Consider the following 17,794-nt stretch of genomic DNA (forward strand, 5'->3'; position numbering starts at 1 on the left):
GGCAGATACTGCAATACTGTAAGCAAAGGAAGATCTGGGGGGAAAAAGAAGAGGTTTTTGGTTTTGTTATTTCCACTGTAGGTTTTATTAACAGAGACCTACCAAGTCCAAGGCAATGTAAGATGTTCCACAGAACGATTTGCTGGAAAATTCTCACAGAAAATATGCAAAACTCCGAAGATCCTAAATGGATTTTCTTTTTTAGGCACACACACTCCAAACAACTGCAGCATTAAGGATGAATCTGTAAGACTCCTGAGAAAGGTGTCTGCAACACACTATGGGAGAGTGGAGGGAGAATGGAGCGGGGCTGATGCATTTATTATGAAAAATATCTTGCAAATTATGAGTGCTGACTTCAGAGCATGGAAATGTTTAGCTACAATGCAGTTTGGATCATATGCCTAGGAACAGATTTTTCCTTCCAGTGTGCATGCCTAGCTGCCATTTCCATTAATGGGAATTAAGTACATGTGTCAAGAGGAGAAGTTAACTCTTAGGAATAAAACTAATCTATGCCTTTTTTAAAGAATGTAAATGCCACATCAGGCATGTTCAGTGTTGGCAAAACTGAATGCTGAATATAGTATAGCAAAATCTGAGAAGGAGAAGGCGGTCTGGAGGACTGAAATTTCTGTGCTATTTAGAGTTTTTCAATTTACTGCATTTCTTCAAGGAAAAGTAAAACCATCTCATTTGTAAGTGGGAAGCCCTCATTTATCAGTTATTCACTTGCACTTTCAGCAAGGCCCTACCATCTGTAACCCTCCCTGTAAAAAGGGACTGATGCTACCCTTAAAAAGAAATCTGAACCTTCATCTAAATTCAAACTTCCCTGAATATTACAATAAAGTCCCTATTTATTTTTTAAAAGGAGGTTGAATCTCACTCTTTTATCCTGTCCACTCTGAATCAGCCAGGCTAAAGGAATCTCAACATTAATATATTTTCAAATTATAATATAAATAGGGATTTTCAGAAATTAAAATAGTACACGTAAACACATTGAAAATTAAATTACATGTCTATTTTAGCAATAAGTAACTTTTAATTGTAAAACCAAAAAAATATTAGTGAGGTGGCACAATCCTGGTTTTGTGTTGTGTGTTGGTCTCTCACTCTCCCTACCCCCTCTATTTTCTGGGTAATTATTGTTTTATTATTTCTGTATACAAGATATCTTTACTGTTTGTCTTAGTATCCTTGGTCTGCACAGAAGCAGTTTGAAAAAAAAATTAAACAAAACCAGGATAATTTTAAAAAATAGTCATAAAAATAGAGACCGTACCCATGGATAGGAACTGTGATTGAAATTATTTGAGAAAATAACTGGATTTCAAATTTACAGTTCCTCATTCAGGTTCTGTGTGCCACCACACCCAGCATGCACTGAGACTCCCAGCCAAGGGAATGATCCCTTCTCCTGGTGCTTGTGCAGAGCAGGGGCTGCTAGAAACCAAGACTTAACAGGCAACGCCAGCTTCTGAGCCTGAGTATCCTAAACCCACAGCTTTGGTCTATTTGCAGTTGTGGATAATGAGCCTGAGTATCCCAAACCCACAATTCTGGTCTACTGCAATGAGGGATAACGAGCCTGAGTCTCCTGAACCCAGCTTTGGTGTATTTGCAATGGTAGATGATGTGCCTGAGTATCCTAAACCCACAACTTTGGTGTATTTGCAATAGTGGATAATGAGCCCGAGACTCCTGAACCCAACTTTGGTCTATTTGCAATGGTAGATGATGAACCTGAGTATCCCAAACCCACAGCTTTGGTCTGTTTGCAATGGTGGACAATAACTGTGGAGCTGGTTCCATCTGCAATGGTGGACAATAACTGTGGAGCTGGTTCCATCTGCAGTGGTGGACAAGAATTGTGGAGCTGGTTCCATCTGCAATGGTGGACAATAACTGTGGAGCTGCTTCCATCTGCAATGGTGGACAATGACTGTGGAGCTGGTTCCATTTGCAATGGTGGACAATAACTGTGGAGCTGGTTCCATCTGCAGTGGTGGACAATAACTGTGGAGCTGCTTCCATCTGCAATGTGGACAATAACTGTGGAGCTGCTTCCATCTGCAATGTGGACAATAACTGTGGAGCTGCTTCCCAGTGCACTGAAACTGAGATCTCCCTGCTCGACCCACTGGGCCTTTCTTCATGGCTCTCACAGTGCTTATCCCACCACATCCTCATCACTCCCACAACAACAATTCTGTCCCTTTTTTCACTGATGCACTGAGCCAGTTTAGTCATCACATTTTGTCTCTGTATTTCTAATCCCACTCTGCTCTAACTTGTACACCAAGGGCTCTGGGTTTGAAGCAAACAGCTTTTCTTCCATGGATCATCATGCAACACACAACCAGAAGTGCAGGGCTGTTTTAGGAACAGTCCACGTCACCCAGCAGTGTTTTGTGAAGGCATTGCAGCCTTCCCCTTGCGGTCCTGAGGCTTGCTGTGGTGTTTGCCATGCAGATTCTCCACACCCACACCGATGTCTGCTGCCCTTACTAGCAGTGGTTTCCCTGGAGTGCCCCTGCAGTCACCGGTGACACTTTTAGCACAGAGCTGCAGCCACCCTGAGCTAGCCAGATTGAACTCTTTGCAGGTGTGCATGACTCAAGCTGAGATTAATTCATGGCTGCCCTCCCTTCACTGGATTACAAAGAGTAGCAAAAAAAGTTCTTTCAAATAATACGACCATCAGGTATTCACGTTTTACTGGGGGAACAGTGAAGAATTAGGCTTTTTCTAAGAAATATCCTCTCTCTGAACCAGTTTTGACTCAATTACAATTAGACAGAACACAAAAAGAGGTACCATTTCTACCTTCTGTAAACTCTATCTACTCTATTCTCTTCTAGTCTGTATAATCTGTATAATCATAAGGACTCATGTAACTGCTATCTAGAAAGTGTTTCATAAATAGAAATACCGAAATGTCATATTCAGAACAAATTTGGAACTATATCCCTTTCTAGTATGCCATGCATGAGATCCCTACATTATGTATACAGTCTGCGATAAAATAAACACAAATCAGTGTTTATTAAATGCAGTCAATTGATATTTAACTTGTTATACAAGTCCCTGTGAAGATCAAACTCTAAATTAAGCAGTGATTCTAATGCCATTAAATGCAAGGGAAGGAGATATAAAGCACATTGCCATCTTACACCTTGAGCAGTGATCAGCAATCAATGAGTAAGTAGAGTTACAGCTCACTTATGAAGTTACAAAAGCATATGTAACCCTTAATTTATTTTAACGGGGCTCTGATGAAGTTTCATAAGTGATTTTCCACTTCTGAGTAAGAGCAAAATCCAAACTCCTACTTTCAGCACACAGACTTCAATTCAGCCACTATTACAGAGAAATAAACACCTAAGTATGGCATAAAGCAGAGCAATGGCTTGTTATTGCTCTTTCGATGGAGGCTTAACTCTTGCTCCTCATCTCTCATTACCTGGGACAGAAACATTGCCAGGGTGGAATGCTAAAGGCCCCTGGGAATGCTTCTGTGCCTTGTGCAGGGAAAAACAGAGGAAATACTGCCACAGAGTCCTGAAGCATAAATATGGGAAATCAGAATATCTGGGGACCCTCTGCAGAAGCCCTAATGCAGCCCAGGCCCAGGGCTGACTGCTTTCTAGTACCAATTAGCTGCCAAGACAGATCTTCAGCACCTGCCATCGAGGTATATTCAGAGTATAAAAGAATCAGAAAGGAGATATAAAAGAATATAAAAACACAGAAAAAATAAAAGACCACTGGGCTGAGGCAAACAGACATTCATTAAGATAAAAATATAAAGAAGTTTCTCAGGAATGTTTATCAAAGAAAATTTATGTCATAAATTTTCCTCTGCCTGGAGAAGTTCCAGAGCTGAGTGTCTCTTCTCTTGCCATGTAACATTGTACTGAATCCAGACTGCACATTTGGTCACCCACTTTTTGCTTTCAATAACATTTTCTATTTCTAATATGGCTTTTGTTTTGTTGTACAAAGTTTAATTTCTCTTTCTTTTCGATGCATTTTCTTTTTGTCATTATTTCAGAGCTGTGCTAAAGTAATTAGTGACATGATGCCAAGGACTGAAGCACACAAGCAACCTAAATATTTTGATTCACTGAGAATGCAGCCCATAATTTACAAAGTGCCTGACCCCATCCAATAAATAAAATAAAATAAATTAGACAGCTTCTGAATGCTAACAGTCTGAGCCATACAGAGAAAAACATCAAAATGCAAAAATGTCACCACAAAAGCTATAAGATAGGATTTTAACACTTTTTCAAGAAATGAAATCGCATTTGTACTTACCTTTTTAACATTTGCCCCCAGTGGGTCATTCCTGTCACCATCTCCCTGGCAGCTGGGGCTGCTGCCCTTTTTGGGAGCAATGTGGTTCAGCCTCTGGGCAGGGGTTCCACCAGGGACAATGGCACAGGTGAAATTTGTTCTCCTAAGGAAGGCTGAGCCAGCCACAGACTGGCAGCTGGTGTTTCCACAAGTGCAAATTGGGTGAAATTAAAAGGAGAAGGAGACAGCTACTTTATTCTTCTTCTTCTTCACTTTTTGTTTGTTTGTTTTATAACTGGCCTTGGCTTTTTCATTTATTTTACAACTTGCCATAAATTTTTCAGGAGGGTCCCAATATTGTAGTTAAAGTTAAAAGCTGCTGTGCAGCCAGGACAGGCATTTGGCACAGAGGCAGCCACACAGAGCCTTGTGCCTATAATCTGTACAAAGATCACAGCTTTTAGGGTGATTTGTGGGCCATGACACACAGGGCCACCAAAACATGACTTTGCCACGATTTGTGTTTCATTGCATTAAAAAAAAAAAAAAAGTGCATCAATTAATAAAAGCAATTTTTTCTTATGTTAATTTGAAAAATCTGCCCTGAATTTCAGTGAGGACTCTGCCTCAGACACAAAGCACAGCCTGGTCACAGTGAGGGTCAGGTGTGCATTATTTTATCTCCCAGGTGTTTCAAACAAGGGCACCCAGACTGGACAAGAGTTCTGTAATGAGGGGGAAACTCATTCCTGTCCCTCACCCCCTGCTGAATGCTTTAACTGCTTTACTACTTCATAAAAGTATATAAATCCAAATACATGTTACTTCTGAGCCAGAAGTAAATCACAAGTTACATAAAAGACTGTTTCCTATTTTGTGTGTTTGCAACTGACTGACTCGTTCTTATAACTGAAAAAATAAAAAGGAACTGATCTCCCTTTCTTTTATTTCATAAACTTCTATTTTTATTATTTATCTTTTCTCTAAAAAGTCTCATTGCTTTTTCCTCATATAGAAGTCAATCTATTCAAGCACCTTGTTAAGGTCTTTTTCAAAAACTGCCATTAAAAGGAAACAAAAATCTAATAATTGTATTTTATTATTTGTTGACAAGCTCAAGCAATTATCTTTATACCTATTTTTTTCTCTACAAAAGCTATGCTGATGGATAGCTATTATATCACAACACTCATCTATATGTCTCCTAATTTTATTTTTTATTACCACTTCAACCAATTTATCAGGTAAGGAAAGAAAAGTCATTAGACTAATTCTCAGCATCAATTCTGCTGTTCAATTAAAGAGAAGCAGAAAAATGGCTTTCTCCAACCTTACAGGTTAGAAGCCAATATTAAAAGGAAAGAATAGATATTAATTTAGCAGCCCTATTTCAGCTCATCATCAATTTCCAGGTGCACATTTTGATATGTCCAACTTTTCCCACTGCTCTGTTGCTCTTCATTTGATGAGTTTAGCATCTGCTTTTCCTTCACTTTTTTCTCTGACAGTAGCCAGTCCTTAATATTCCAAAAGAATGGCTTCAAGTTAGATTTCCCTCTTAAACTTTACACATTTGACTAGGAAATAATTTGGTTTTTCAGAAAAACCTCTTGCCCTTTTTACCTATTATTCTATGTTACAATAGCAAGGAAGAAAACCTGAACTATTATTCTGTGTTACAGTGCGGAGGGAAAAAATATTTACAAATGTGACATGGATAGCCCTTTAGAAAACACCGGAATTTCTTCTGTGTAACTTCAAGAGATCCAAGACATGATGCTTGTTTTGGATGGGCTTTTCCCACATTTTTAGCTATAATAATAATAATAATAATAATAATAATAATAATAATCCTGTTGTCCTCCCATTTTAAGCCACACCTATTCCAATGCCACACTTCTAATATTGAGCTGTGCAAATCAAGTTTTCCATCAGCTTGGAGCCCAGTCCATACTCCAGACCTGGGGAGCCTTCAGGGGTTAATGAACTTTAACCATGCACTGATAACAAGGATATCTAGAAATTCTGAGCTGTCTTTGATGTAAAAGATGATATGGAATGGCATCAGCTCTCCAGAACTGAGGGAGCTGCAGGAATTGGACCAGAGGTTGCACAAGATGTACATTTTGTACCATGGAAGAGTTTTGATAGTTTGCACATGGTTGGACTTGTCCATATAAGAAAAATACTGTTTTTTTTAGAAATGATCCAATGACTTGCATTTACAAATCTGACTGCAGAGTTTTGTGTGGCTGCTGTGCATGGCTTGAGTATTTTCATAAGCATGAGAGAAAATATATAAAACCAGGATGGAAGAATTTCACTGTTAATCAAAATGTTACAGGTTGAGGGTTTTTAGAACTGAAATAAAGACATATTTCTTATAAACCTTACTAAATATTTCATTGCACTAAAACTTCATCTGCAAACACAGTTCCATTTCTGGTAAATGTTCACAATCTCTGCCACTGTCTCCAATGTCCATACACAATCTGCAGCCTACCCCTAAAACACAGGATAGCCAATGAAAAATTCCTAGAACTGTGTTTCTAAAGGTTGTTACACACTAGATCTGTGTACCACAGTGAATGCTCATGTGTGAATATTCAGTTATTAACATAACACAGGGGGTTTACTACATCAGGCTGGACAGATCTCCTCCATCCCCATACAGTGAATAAAAGCTCCCTCACCCTCAGACCGCAGACAATTCTGTGATGTTGTGATGTGTTTTACATGGAATTTGTGGTCATTTTCTGACGAGTGTGACCACACTCCTTGCACTCAGGCTTATTTATTCACGTGTAACCACCTAAGTACCATTGCTTTCTCACTGAAGGAAGAATTCAAAGCGTTCATTTTGGGTACTGAGATATACTTCAAAAACCAAAAAAACCCACCAAATCCCAAAACCCAAACCACCCAAGCCTAACAAAAATAATGAGAAGATTGTTACAAGATTTTTATGAATATAAAGGATCTGTAAAGCCGTCACTAGGTGGGTCCATAGCAATGGATTAGATTTGAGAGATGTTACATTCAGAACCCTGATGATTACAACAGATGCAATATAGACTGAGAGAGGAGGAGGAAATGGGGAAGTGAAATGGGAGAGATTCTTTCCTGCAGGAGCATCAGGCCTGGAAACCAAGGGCTGAGGAGCTGCTTTTGCACTGGCTGCCCATCCTTTAGATGGCTTTTGTTGAGAAGAGAACAATTCATGTAACAGCAGAAATTACTCATGTTCTCTCTGAGGTCCAGATGCTCACATAAAAGCTCTCCTTTCTGTAAGAAAAGAAGGTTAAGGATAAAGGAAGGTGTTTTTTCTGACCCAAACCTCTGTACCTTCAAGCCAAAGGAGGAATGTTCCTTACTCATCCTAGAAAATATTTATTTGGGACACTGAGTGGAAAGGAAAGTGTCATTCCTTAACTTGCATTCTGTTTGAACTACCATAAGAGTAAGGTGTTGGTTCCAGGCAGAAAACCCTTTTTTTTTGTGTGGTCACATTTATTGAGGTTTAGTCAGGCTTCAGCCAGGAGGAACCAGCCTCAGTGTGGCCACCATGACAGCAAGGAAGGAATAACAGGTATTTTCTCCTTTCTACCAAGCAGAAGCTCCTATCAGAATACAAAGATGATGAAAAACGTGGGTGGATTATTTGGTTCCAGCTGGCTCCACATCACACAGTAAGGAAATGCCACGATCTTTGACAGGTTCATATTAGCAAAAATCAAGGAAAAGATTATGGGAAAGCTTCCCATTCCATTATCAAATAATTTGGGGGAGGGAGAAGGATGGGAGACTAACAGTTTTTCTTTCTAAGCTCTCAGGAAATGCCTATTTTTATGACCCTTTTAGTGTTGAAAGCATTGTCTGAAATAAAGACTAATCTTGAAGGATGTGAAAGCAAACCCATGGTTAGGCTCAGAAAATGCAGAGCAGGAAGGAATGAGCCATTTTCCACAGGTGAAGCTGCTGCCCAGGCCCTGCTGGCACCCTGAAAATAATCCTTACTTCATCACCCACCCATCACAAACCCACCCTACAGCCTGCAATACCCCCAGCAAATAAATAAAAACCAAAATCCCACCCTACAGCCTGCAATACCCACAGCAAGTAACACCAACATCACCAGCACCTTCCTTAGGGAGATGAGAGTGGGAGCACAGCCCTCATACATGAACACATCCCACTTTCCATACACCCTGTCTGTCTGTCTGTCTGTGTAGGCTGTCCATAGGCTGTCCATACACCCTGCTATGTGTCTCAGGCATTTTGCAGTCTGATCTCTGAATGAAGCTCATTAAAGATGTGGGCACAGAATTTAAACCCTGCCCCCACTGGTGTGTGAATTCACTGCTCCTTCTCCTTGGGCCTCACAACTCAAGCCTGTCCTGTCCCTCTGGGCCTTATCAGGCTGCTGCTTTTAGGGTAAAAAAAGGTTTATCCCAACCACCAGGTGCTAAAGCTGCAACTGCTGACCCAGAGTCTGTGTAGAAACTGGTACAAAGTGCAAAAAACACTATGGTGGGAAATGAGTACCACAGTGACGATGGCAATGACACAATGATAAAACACAAAAAGGTGTGTTTTACTTACAATGACTAGCACTGCAAACAAAACACACACCTGAGTAGATGGCAGTCCCATTTCCACACTCCCTTCCTTCATTTCACATGAAAATGACCACGGATGAAGCATTAAAAGGGTTTCATTGTCTAATTCATTAAGCTAGAAGAGAAATACCTTTCTGCAGCCAAATTACTCTTTCATTCTTTCTGGCCAATTTCAACGACTCCATTAAAAACATGACAGGTCCCGGGCAGCCCCTGCATTCTCCCCAAAAGTGGGAATCCCATTTTATCCCCCTGTGCAGGCAGTCCCCCAGAGCAGCCCCCATGCCTGGATCCACAGAGATCTCTGAGGCTGATAAGTGCCACAAATGCCGCTCGTTTCAGCCCAGAAAGCTGCTCTGCTGAGTGCACTTTATCCTCAGTGAAGGATCTCTCACAATTGGGAAGTTTCAGCACAATCAGGGCAGGCAGGAGCTAAGAGGAGGTTCTTGGGATCACACGATTTCATTTAGGCACTTAGGCTCTGTCACTGCTCACATTAAACACTCGCAGATCTGAGCCTGAGTGCAGCTCCAGTTCAAGGGAACAAGATATTCCCTGTGTAAAGAAAATGGATGTGGTTGGAATAAAGCTCCCTGACAGGAAACAGGCTGCAAATACATGTAAACTCCAGAGCTTGAATCTGGTATTGAGCAATCTCTTGGAATTAGCACCTTTGATTCTGAAAAATATAAACATGTGCTACACCTTTAAAGTCTGCTTGAAGCCACTCAAACTCTCAAGGAGAGGCAAAAGTTAATTTTTGTGAAGTGTTACTATCAAACCACACCAGGATATGTGCAGGACCCATCACAGGGCCCTGGCAGTGCAGTTAAACAGCACACTGAGCCAAGAGAACATGAGAGAGCAGCACTCTTTGCATGGGCTGAGCACTGGGGGATCATCAGGACTCTAAAAACACCTCAGAGACACTTGGTTACCTCTGAACAACTGTGACTACATCATGAGCACTCTGATTCCAATGGGCATCACCAAAACCTACACACCCTGTCACCTCTAGGTACAGAACCATCACTGAGTAAGGATTGGCTGCCTGGTAATCCAAACAGGTGGCACAGGGCAGCAATTCCCCCCTTCACAAGGCCACTGTTGGTCCAGCTCCTTTCAGATCTTTGAGGCCAACCCCAGCACTAAGCATCCCAATCCTAAAAAAAAAAGCCAGTAGTTGTTTTAGGGGGCTTCCAAGACCAGTTAATTTTTTTTACAGCACTTTCAAAATAGAGAATAGTGCATAAGTGCACAGAATTGCTACAAAAACTCACCAATGGGATTTTGGTGAAACTGTTGTTTTAACAGCCACAATTTCCCTCATTGAGAGCCTATTTTCTTTGAGTCACTGCTAGTAAGTTATTGGCTTCTCTAATACTCAGCAAGGAATTTAGAAAACAAGAGAAAAGTTGGGACTGGAGTGGATTTCAGTGGGACTACACTGTGCACCTTCCTCTGATTCCCTTCATCTGTTATTAAAATGGCAGAGATGGTGCAAGGGATGGAACACTACTTACTGGGTGACCTGGAAATGTTGTGAACATTCATTTGAGAAAAAAAAATCTAAAAAAAAATCAAGGTTTTTTGAAAAATTAAATTTTATAAAATCAACCTCATGCTTGGTTTGCAAACATGGGATGGAGCACTGGGTGACCTAAAATGTTGTAAACATTCATTTGAGAAAAAAAATAAATAAAAATCAAGTTTTATGGAGAAAAAAAAAAATTTAAAAATCAACCTCATGCTTGGTTTTCCTTCTTGGGGATTTATGGCTGTTTTGGAAAGATGAGGCTCACAGTGGTGGCCATTATAGCTGACATGTTCTTTGTGGTGCTATTTGGATTTTGGTCACCAGAGCATTTTGCTTTATATGCATGTCAAATATCCAAGCTCTTGACTAATGCTGATAAACCAGAAAAAGCATTTGTTGCAAATCTGGTAGATTTCATGTCAATAATAGGGCAAACAAGCCTCTTATCTTGTTTTGTATTGCTATTTGCTTCCAGGTAAACCTGGAAAGAGAAAAGCAAGGAGGAAGGCGAAAAGACCAACAAAAGTCTGAACTTTTTAAGTTCTTCAAAATGGTTCTGTTCAAACAGCAGATCAAAGTATAGACTGATTCTTATTTTATCCAGAGTTGGCTTATCCCTCCACCATAAGGACTTCTTTAATTCCTGTAAAACAACTGTGTGTTCAGGAGAGCGTCTATTCTGAAAATGTTTCTATTCATAAAAATGGCATTGCTGAGCTTGAGCTCTCCAGCATGTTTGCAGCTCCATGTGAGATTTACTGGCTGACAGATAAAAGATGTCTTTTTCAAGCAGCAGCCCTGAACACTCAGCGAGGGATCATAAAATCAATCTGGTTACCTAGTGCCTCATCCAGCAACAATGGGCAGGGACAATTTGTTCACTTGTCACCACGTGGGCAGCTCCATTACCCTCAGAGGAGCCAGGCTCACATCCCACTGCTGGTGCCCTGAACATGGGGAGCCTCAATCCCTGGTGCCCTGAACATGGGGAGCCTCATCCCCCTGGTGCCCTGAAAAAGGGGAGCCTCAAGCCCTGCTCTCCTGAACAGAGGGAACCTCATCCCCCTGGTGCCCTGAAAAGAGGGAGCCTCATCCCCCTGGTACCAGGTGCAGCCACGACGCTGCCCTCAGAGAGGGAGCCTCATGCCACAGCTATGGCACTGCCTTGCCTCTGGAGCAGGGGACGGGCAGCCAGGAGTGATGCAGGATCTGATTGCCTCCTGCCCAAGTTGACGCATTAAAGTATGCTTCTGAACTGTTGCAGCCAACAGACGCTGCCTCTCAGAGAGGAGCCGTGCTGCCAATCAGCTGATTGGCACTGCCTTGCCTCTGGGTGAGCCAGGGGAAACGGGGAGCCAGGAGCTGAGCAGGAGCCTGAGCTGCCTCCTGCCCTGTGTGCCACCCATTAAATGTATGCCATTCTGTAACCTGTGTGCCACCCTATAACCTGTGTGCCATCCCATAACCTGTGTGCCATCCCATAACCTGTGTGCCATCCCGTAACCTGTGTGCCATTCTGTAACCTGTGTGCCATCCTGGAACCTGTGTGCCACCCCATAACCTGTGTGCCATCCTGTAACCTGTGTGCCATCCCGTAACCTGTGTGCCATCCCATAACCTGTGTGCCCAACTTCCTAACCTGTGTGCCCCCATAACTGTAACTGTGTGCCACCCCTAACCTGTGTGCCACCCCATAACCTGTGTGCCACCCCATATAACCTGTGTGCCATCCCTAAGTGTGCCACCTAACCTGTGTGCCATCCCATAACCTGTGTGCACATTCCCTAACCCTGTGTGCCACCCAAACTTGTGCACCTGAACTGTGTGCCACCCCATAACCTGTGTGCCATCCCATAACCTGTGTGCCACCCCATAACCTGTGTGCCATCCCATTAAATGTGTGCCACCCCATAACCTGTGTGCCATCCCATGGAGGCAAAGGACCAAAGGAAAATAGCATTTCACATTCCCTGAAACTTGCACAGTGACAGGAAATACAAACTTCCTCACTGGTGCCAGTTTATTTTTAACTCTTGAATTTCTGTCTAGAACAGAAATTCTGGAACACAGACTTAGAGAAAAGAAACACCTAAAATACATGGCCTGAATACACAGTTTAGAGAAAAGAAATACCTGCAATACATGGCCTGAACACAGACTTAGAGACAAGAAATACCTAAAATTCATGGCCTAAAGAAGAGAAGAAGACACCTAAAGAAACACCTAAAAAACACTTTAGAGAAAAGAAACTCCTCAAATACATGGCCCTTGCTGTGGGCTGGTATTCTGGGCTCCTCACACATGCCCTTGCTACAAACTCACACATCTCTTTCACCTCTAGGAGCACACAAACATTTTCAATTAGCCAGAGAGCAAATACACATAAATACAACACGGTGGTGAGGGCAGGATGGATAATGGAGAGCAAGTGCACATTTTAAAATTAAAGATGCCTGAGAAAACAAACAGTAATTTTGTGAGGTTTTTGGCAAGGCAGGTTTCAGAACTTAACTGAGACATGAAAACTGCCATCTCTACTCTCATTCAAAAAGCTGTAAAGGGGAGAAGAGCCATCCCAGCTCTTTCAGATTTTCAGTGAGTGGCTGTCGTGCTTTGAGGGCTGTGCACAACCAGCAGCACTGCTGCCAGCCATGCAGCTCTGTCCCCTCAATTGTGCACTCCCAGCCCAACCCAGCAGCAGCAGAGCACTGATGGAGCTGCCCCCAGCCCTCTTTGGGCTGTCTGTCTGTCTGTCTGTCCTTCCTGCTCCTGTGTCATGCAGGCTGCAGCTCGCAATGCTCTGAGAGCAGCAGCTCCCGTGCAGTAAATCTGTGATTCTGCTGGGCTGGGAGCAGCTGGCACTGCTGCTGATGGATTGTCCCAGCACTAAGCACAGTGTCACCTGGCAGGGTGATGGACTGGAGCCTGGCTCTTGGCAGAGCAGCTACTTTGGCATTTCTTTATTAAGTTCGGGTTAGATTCACTTAAGGAATGTGCTTGCCAGCTATGCCACGTTTTCAGCTTTATATCCATCATGATGATAAATGGTATATTTACAAAGATATTCATAATTAAATTCTTACCTTCTTTTCCCAGCTCAACATAAAACACACCTATCATTGTGTTCTGTTGGAGCAAGCCAAACTCCATTAGAAACATTTTCAGACATCAGCACAGGATCCTTCCCTGCTCTGCTCCAATCCTGAACTTTCTAAAGATGGGTGCCTATTTTTAGGGCTTGATATTGTTAAAAAAATGACAAATTATACAATAACACCTTCACTTCCTTCCCTTCCTTCCTTCCCCCCCCTTTTCTCTGCCTCTGTATTCCTGCAATTCAGTGAGCCATCCAGGAATATATGAAATTTTGAGCATCTGCCTCTTCACCTATGCAATTATCAGACCAGAACTGTTATAATGTAGTGCCTGGGAACCTCAGCCACCAGTGGATGGTAGCTGCTACTGTGAAAAATCATAGTTCCTGCCCCAGGCACTTGGCAAGTTATGAAACAAGAGGCAGCAGTTAGACTGCAGCAGCATGGAAGTAATGAAATACATTTGCTCAAGATTATTATGCCGTGGTCTCACAGAGACCTAACAAGTTATTTTAGACATTAAGACAAACTATCAGTCCAGGCAGAGTTTCAACAGCTTCACCCCCCTCTTTGTCAGGCTTTGCAGGCCTTGTTTTGTGGTTTATTGGTAGCATTTCCCCTCGTGCAGGAATGGATTTGGGTCCAGGGCTGTCTGTGCTGCTCTGGAATGGGAGAGCAGCCTCAGACACAGCTGTGCTCTGGAGCACTTATGGAGTAAAGAAGTTATTAATCCCTGCAAGCATATAAATCACTGTGCCCAAATACACTGCACTTTCTCTAGCATGTTTTACTCCCCCTCTGAAATATGAATTTCTCTTCAGCCTGCCTTATGATATCCATGGATTTTTTTTTCCTGAAGTACCTGGGGATGGATTCTAAAAAATGCCTTCAAATGTAACTAGACAATCACCCTGTAGCATTCAGAACTGCTTACAGAAGTAGTGCTTAAGCACATTTTAAAATTCCAGATGAACCTTCCTGTGCCTAAGTAACTTAGGCCCCGACCCATTGTGCTTAAAACTTTGCTCCAAAATTCCCCCTCTCCCCATGCACATCTCAGTGCTCTGTGACAATAAGCCCTTTCTCCCTGGGCTAAGCCTGGTAGCAGCAAGCTTTCCCTTTAAGTATTTAATTAATCTCATTGCCAAAGTATTCTTCTTGAAACCTTGATAAAGAGCCACTCAGCACTCAGAATTCAAATGGATGGGAAGGGAAGCTTGGATGGGATCTGTCTCACCTAATATTACACATCCTAATATCAGATCTGCACTCCATTCATGGCTAGCAGGGAGAAGTGGGGTCTCACAGGACAGAATTAATGTGACACCTCCTAAATAACTACCAAAGGGTTCACTGAGTTGCATCTCTGCTTTGACAGAAAGAAAAGAAGAAGAAAGGAAAGGAAGGGGAAAGGAAGGGGAAAGGGAAAGGGAAAGGGAAAGGGAAAGGGAAAGGAAAAGGAAAAGGAAAAGGAAAAGGAAAAGGAAAAGGAAAAGGAAAAGGAAAAGGAAAAGGAAAAGGAAAAGGAAAAGGAAAAGGAAAAGGAAAAGGAAAAGGAAAAGGAAAAGGAAAAGGAAAAGGAAAAGGAAAAGGAAAAGGAAAAGGAAGAAAAGAAGAACAGAAAACTCATTTTGCCCCAGCATCTGCTTTGAAGACAGCTGAAGCCGGGTGAGATGGATTGCACCACTGTGTCTTGCAGGTTAAAGCAGGATATTGATAGTCCAGTTCTATGAATTCCTTCCTTCCTGTCATTGACTCTGAACATAACCACCAGCAAATCATTTAACTTCTCAATGTTTCAGTTTATATATCTATAAAAAAGGTATATTATAGTGCTATTACATTCTAGATAGGCTGCAGAGTCATAGCAGGGCAAAAGTAGCTCTTGAAAGTGTGCTGAGAACCTCAGAGGGAATATATTAAGTATGTGCAAACCATATTAAAGAGACTACTAAAGAATGGGGGGAAACAACTGACAAGACTTGGAGCAAGAAATAAAAGAGATTAAATTCCACTGGCTGCACATAAATGCTGTGAATAGCCCACGTTACAAATGTTTAGCATGTTACAGGAGAGCGAATATTTCAGGGTGGATTTTCTCCACAGCACGAGGAGAAGAGAAGAGCTTGGTTAAACCCTCATGTGGAGCTCAGGAGCACATTCCAGCCAGGAGAGCTGGTTGTGCCCCTCAGCCTGGCAGTGTGTGAGTGAAGCTCTTGTGGCAGGGTGCTAATCTTCCCAGAACCCTTATTAAAAATGGATGTGCTTCCAAACAGCCAGGACATCAGGTTTTTATTTATCAGTCCTGTAAGCATTGCTCCTGGTGCATTTCTACAAGCATTCATGAAAATGAAAGGGGGAAAAATGACGCGTTAAGATGTCCATCTGCATGGCATTTATTTCCCACCTCACAAAGTCTAAAGGAGGAACATGTTTTAACTTCTTGGTCAGGAGAACACAGTGAATTTTGGTTTGTGTCTGGCTCTCTCCTGGCCTGTGCCTGGAAGCAAATAGTTAATGTTCCACATGCAGCCAGAGGTGCTGTAAAGGAGGGAGGAATTGAGCACCCGAGGTGATTATAGCTGAAAACATGACTCTAATGTAGGGAAATAATTCATATTTAAATAATTGATTATTATCTACAAAGTTATCATTATAATCATGTTTATAATGAATGCATGTTTTACCAATTTGAAATAACTAAGTATTCTAATCTTAGCAAGCTTAAAGAAAGTCTGTTAATGAGATAAGAATATTTTCCTTTCTGCATATGCATTAACTGCTCTTTTTTTTCACTTCAGAAAAGATGCCTGCAAATGGATTACTCTGGGATGTGCTCTTGCCAATTCACCAGTGGGAATGCAGGTAGATACACTGCTGGGGAAAATCCGGGGTTTAAATTGTGCCTGCTACTTGCAGTTGATTTGGCATTTCCCTTCAGTTCTTTCTGCCTGTCCATTCAGTTCCATGACATTTTCACTCCCATGTTCCATCAGTGGCTCAGCCAAATTGCACTCCTGACTATCTGGGAAGCACTTTCAACTCAAGGCTGTGGGACACTAAACATCCTCTTTTCTGGTGGGAATGGATGGTGCACATCCTTTGAGTTTCCTCAGCTGTTATTTTTCCTTCTTCTCAGGCAGAGAACAACCTCCCATTTCAAATGAAACCTTTGCTATCAGCATCAACAACACAGTCACTTAGAAACCCATGATAATGCCCTGTTAGGTGCTAACTTCTACCAAAATTAGTAGAACTCAGGAATTTAAATAATGGAATCATAGAACAGTTGGGGTTGGAACATCATCTCATCTTGAACTTGAAGATCATGTAATTCCAAGCACCTTGCCCTGGTGTTCCACCTCCCACTGTGCCTGTCCAGCCTGGGCTTGAACCCTTCCAGGGATCCAGGGACGGCCACAGCTGCTCTGGGCACTGTTCCACTGCCTCACCACCCTCCTGGTAAAGAATTCTTCCCAATATGCCATCCCAACCCTCTGTCAGTGTGAAGCCATTCCCCTTTGCCCTTTCCCTACAGGCCCTTGCAAAAGTCCCTCTCTGGGTTTCTTGTAGCCCCTTTAGGGTCTTCTGGAGCCTTCCATTGCCAGGCTGAACCCAACTCTGTCAGTCTGTCTGTCCCCTTGGAGAGGTGCTCTCATCATCTTAGCTGCTCTTCCCTGGACTTATTCCAGCATGCCCACATCCTTCTTCTTTTGGGGGCCCCAAAGATGGGTGTAATCCTAAATCTCTTTAAGGAATAGTCTAATATAAAGAATTGTAAAGGTATTTTACTTTGAAACCAACTGGCAAACACAGTCAGTGTAGAATATTCCTGCTTATTTTACAAACAAAACCTCACATAAATCACATTTTAGGGACGGTTTGTGTCACTGATGCCCACTGAAGGTGATCAGCTTTGACACAAGGCAGGTGCTTTCCCTGTGTGCAAACCTCACAGTTTTGGGCAGCAGATGGATTCAAATTTAACCTGTTTTGGAAAGATGGAAGAATGGCAACAGGTATTTTGCTGGTTGTGTGTTCAGGACCTGCTCATTTGCTCCCCTAGCAGTGCATGGAACTGATCCTCTTCAGGCCATGACAGCAAAAGGCACTGGCTCTTCCCATTCCACTCAAAAGGAGAGCACTGGGACACAGAGACCACACTTCAGGTTAGTATTGCCCAGTGAGATGGACTTGGATGGATTTTCTGTTGTGTAATTTGAAGAATTCAGTGATGG

General features: G+C 42.3%; 1 protein-coding gene across 4 annotated transcripts in view; it reads right to left on the bottom strand.

Moving 5' to 3' along the window:
* SOX5 (SRY-box transcription factor 5) overlaps nucleotides 1–17,794 on the bottom strand; it is a 592,640-nt gene that overhangs the window by 277,362 nt on the left and 297,484 nt on the right. The window contains exon 1 of one of the 4 annotated variants that reach the window (XM_064734420.1): nucleotides 4,327–4,341. The exons of the other annotated variants lie outside the window; for them this stretch is intronic. Within the exon in view, the coding sequence (XP_064590490.1) occupies nucleotides 4,327–4,337 (11 nt within the window). The 5' untranslated portion in view covers nucleotides 4,338–4,341. Of the gene's footprint in view, nucleotides 1–4,326; nucleotides 4,342–17,794 lie in introns of those variants that run through there. 4 annotated transcript variants of the gene reach the window in all.

The sequence above is a fragment of the Zonotrichia leucophrys genome, chromosome 1A, assembly GCF_028769735.1.
Source record: "Zonotrichia leucophrys gambelii isolate GWCS_2022_RI chromosome 1A, RI_Zleu_2.0, whole genome shotgun sequence".
Classification (NCBI taxonomy): domain Eukaryota; kingdom Metazoa; phylum Chordata; class Aves; order Passeriformes; family Passerellidae; genus Zonotrichia; species Zonotrichia leucophrys.